General features: G+C 54.3%; 1 protein-coding gene across 3 annotated transcripts in view; it reads right to left on the bottom strand.

The window, feature by feature from the left end:
- Positions 1–840: 840 nt before the first annotated feature.
- Positions 841–2,500, bottom strand: part of LOC115370717 (zinc finger protein 497-like) — a 9,048-nt gene continuing 7,388 nt past the window's right edge. For all 3 annotated transcript variants that reach the window (XM_030067881.1, XM_030067863.1, XM_030067872.1), the window contains exons 12-13: positions 1,958–2,413; positions 841–1,091 (exon numbers count right to left, since the gene is read on the bottom strand). In XM_030067881.1, the coding sequence (XP_029923741.1) occupies positions 892–1,091; positions 1,958–2,413 (656 nt within the window). In that variant the 3' untranslated portion in view covers positions 841–891. The remainder of the gene's footprint in view (positions 1,092–1,957; positions 2,414–2,500) is intronic.

The following is a 2,500-nucleotide window of genomic DNA, read 5'->3' as shown; positions in this document are numbered from 1 at the left end:
TATATGCACTTAAAAGGAAATTACCCCCCCCCCCCTCCAAAAAAAAGAGAGAATGACAGGGTTTGAACTCTGACGTAAACACTGGGCTGTTACATTGGCTTTTATTTTATTAATGCACGCGATACAAAATCACCATGACAACGAAAATGCACAGTTTCCATTGGCAGTTGAGTGTCCAGTCCGTCAGTCGGCATGGCAACCAGACGTCCATCCTGCCCCTCCTCTGGGAGCCCCTCCTCTGGGAGCCCCTGAGCCGTGGAGCCTCAGGTGAGCGGTGACATCACAGCGTCATGAGCTCACCTGGGCCGCTGCTCTCGCTCTCCATTCTTCCTCAGTTTTCTTACTGTCTTGTCTTTTTGTAAATGTTTTGGGGTCATTTCCTTGTATTTTTTAATGTCAGCACAGGATGTTCTAAATTTAATTACACGAACATTATCAAAAGATCACCACAAAAATATCATTTTAAAAAAATTACAAAATTATTGTTATTATTTTTAACCCCCCTTCTTAAAAAAAAAACAGAAAGAGAAAAATGACATCTGACATCACATGACAGTCAGCTCCGCCCCCAAATCTGTGAGCCGGTGGGTCAGGTGTGTGTGTGAGCAGGTGTGTGTGTGAGCAGGTGGGTCAGGTGTGTGTGTGAGCAGGTGTGTGTGTGAGCCGGTGGGTCAGGTGTGTGTGTGAGCAGGTGGCGGGTCAGGTGTGTGTGTGAGCAGGTGGCGGGTCAGGTGTGTGTGTGAGCAGGTGGGTCAGGTGTGTGTGTGTCAGGAGGGTCAGGTGTGTGTGTGAGCAGGTGGCGGGTCAGGTGTGTGTGTGAGCAGGTGTGTGTGTGAGCAGGTGGCGGGTCAGGTGTGTGTGTGTCAGGTGTGTGTGTGAGCAGGTGGTGGGTCAGGTGTGTGTGTGAGCAGGTGGCGGGTCAGGTGTGTGTGTGAGCAGGTGGCGGGTCAGGTGTGTGCGGCGGGTGTAGCTCTTGGGGCAGTGGCTGCAGGTGAAGGGGCGCGTGTCGCTGTGGGACAGCAGGTGCTTGTTCAGGTCAAACTTCCTCCTCAGAGCTTTGCCACACTCTGGACAGGTGAACGGCTTCTCTCCTGACACACAGACAGGACGAGAGACAGACAGGCAGGAGGAGAGACAGAGAGAGAGAGAGAGACAGGCAGGAGGAGAGAGAGACAGGGAGAGAGAGAGACAGGCAGGAGGAGAGACAGAGAGAGAGAGAGACAGACAGGAGGAGAGACAGAGAGAGAGAGAGACAGACAGGAGGAGAGACAGACAGTCAGTTCCAGCAGCTGGGACAGAAAGAGCCAATCAGATTCAGCCTTTAACACCTGAGGAAGTTCAGGTCACAAAGAAAAGAAACAAATCAGTTACAGTTTACCTGAACACACACACACACAGGTACACACACACAGTGTGTGTGTGTGTGTGTGTGTGTGTGTCTGTACCTGTGTGTACCTGTGTGTGTGTGTATGTGTGTGTACACCTGTGTGTGTACCTGTGTGTGTGTGTGTGTGTGTGTGTGTACCTGTGTGTGTGTGTTTGTGTGTGTGTGTGTGTGTGTGTGTGTGTGTACCTGTGTGTGTGTGTTTGTGTGTGTGTGTGTGTGTGTGTGTGTGTGTGTGTGTGTACCTGTGTGTGTGTGTGTGTGTTTGTGTGTGTGTGTGTACCTGTGTGTGTGTTTGTGTGTGTGTGTGTGTGTGTGTGTGTACCTGTGTGTGTGTGTGTGTGTGTGTGTGTGTACCTGTGTGTGTGTGTGTATGTGTGTGTGTGTGTGTGTGTGTGTGTGTGTGTACCTGTGTGTGTGTGTGTGTGTGTGTGTGTACCTGTGTGTGTGTGTGTGTGTGTGTGTGTGTGTGTGTGTGTGTGTGTACCTGTGTGTGTGTGTGTGTGAGTGTGTGTGTGTGTGTGTGTGTGTGTGTGTGTGTACCTGTGTGTGTGTGTGTGTGTGTGTGTGTACCTGTGTGTGTGCGGCGGTGCTCGGTCAGGTGACAGGATATGGAGAAGGCCTTTCCACAGTCCTGGCAGGTGTAGGGTTTCTCGCCCGTGTGCGTCCTCATGTGTTTCTGCAGGTCTCCGCCGGACGGCCAGCCCTTGCCGCAGACCGTGCACACGTAGGGCCGCTCGCCGGTGTGGCGCCGCACGTGCACGTTGAGGCCGGCGAGCGCGGTGAAGGCCTTGGGGCAGTGGGGGCAGCGGTGCGGGCGCTCGCCGGTGTGCGTCCTCTGGTGGCCCTCCAGCCCGTCCCGGGACCTGAAGCACTTCCCGCAGTGCGAGCACAGGAAGCGGCGCTCGGCCGAGTGGCTGGCCCGGTGCGCCTGCAGCCCGCCCGCCGTGCCGAACGCCTTGTGGCACTGCTCGCACCTGAAGGAGCGGGGGGTGTGGCTCCGCTGGTGGATACGCAGCTGGGTCACACCTGCCAAACAGGAAACAGGAAGTTACACACACGCAGGGCTGGGACCTCCCATCGATAACGACTGACTGATCAATAGCAGGCAGGTTA

Source organism: Myripristis murdjan, chromosome 2, assembly GCF_902150065.1.
Source record: "Myripristis murdjan chromosome 2, fMyrMur1.1, whole genome shotgun sequence".
Taxonomy (NCBI): domain Eukaryota; kingdom Metazoa; phylum Chordata; class Actinopteri; order Holocentriformes; family Holocentridae; genus Myripristis; species Myripristis murdjan.
This window is presented reverse-complemented; position numbering and strand designations above follow the sequence as displayed.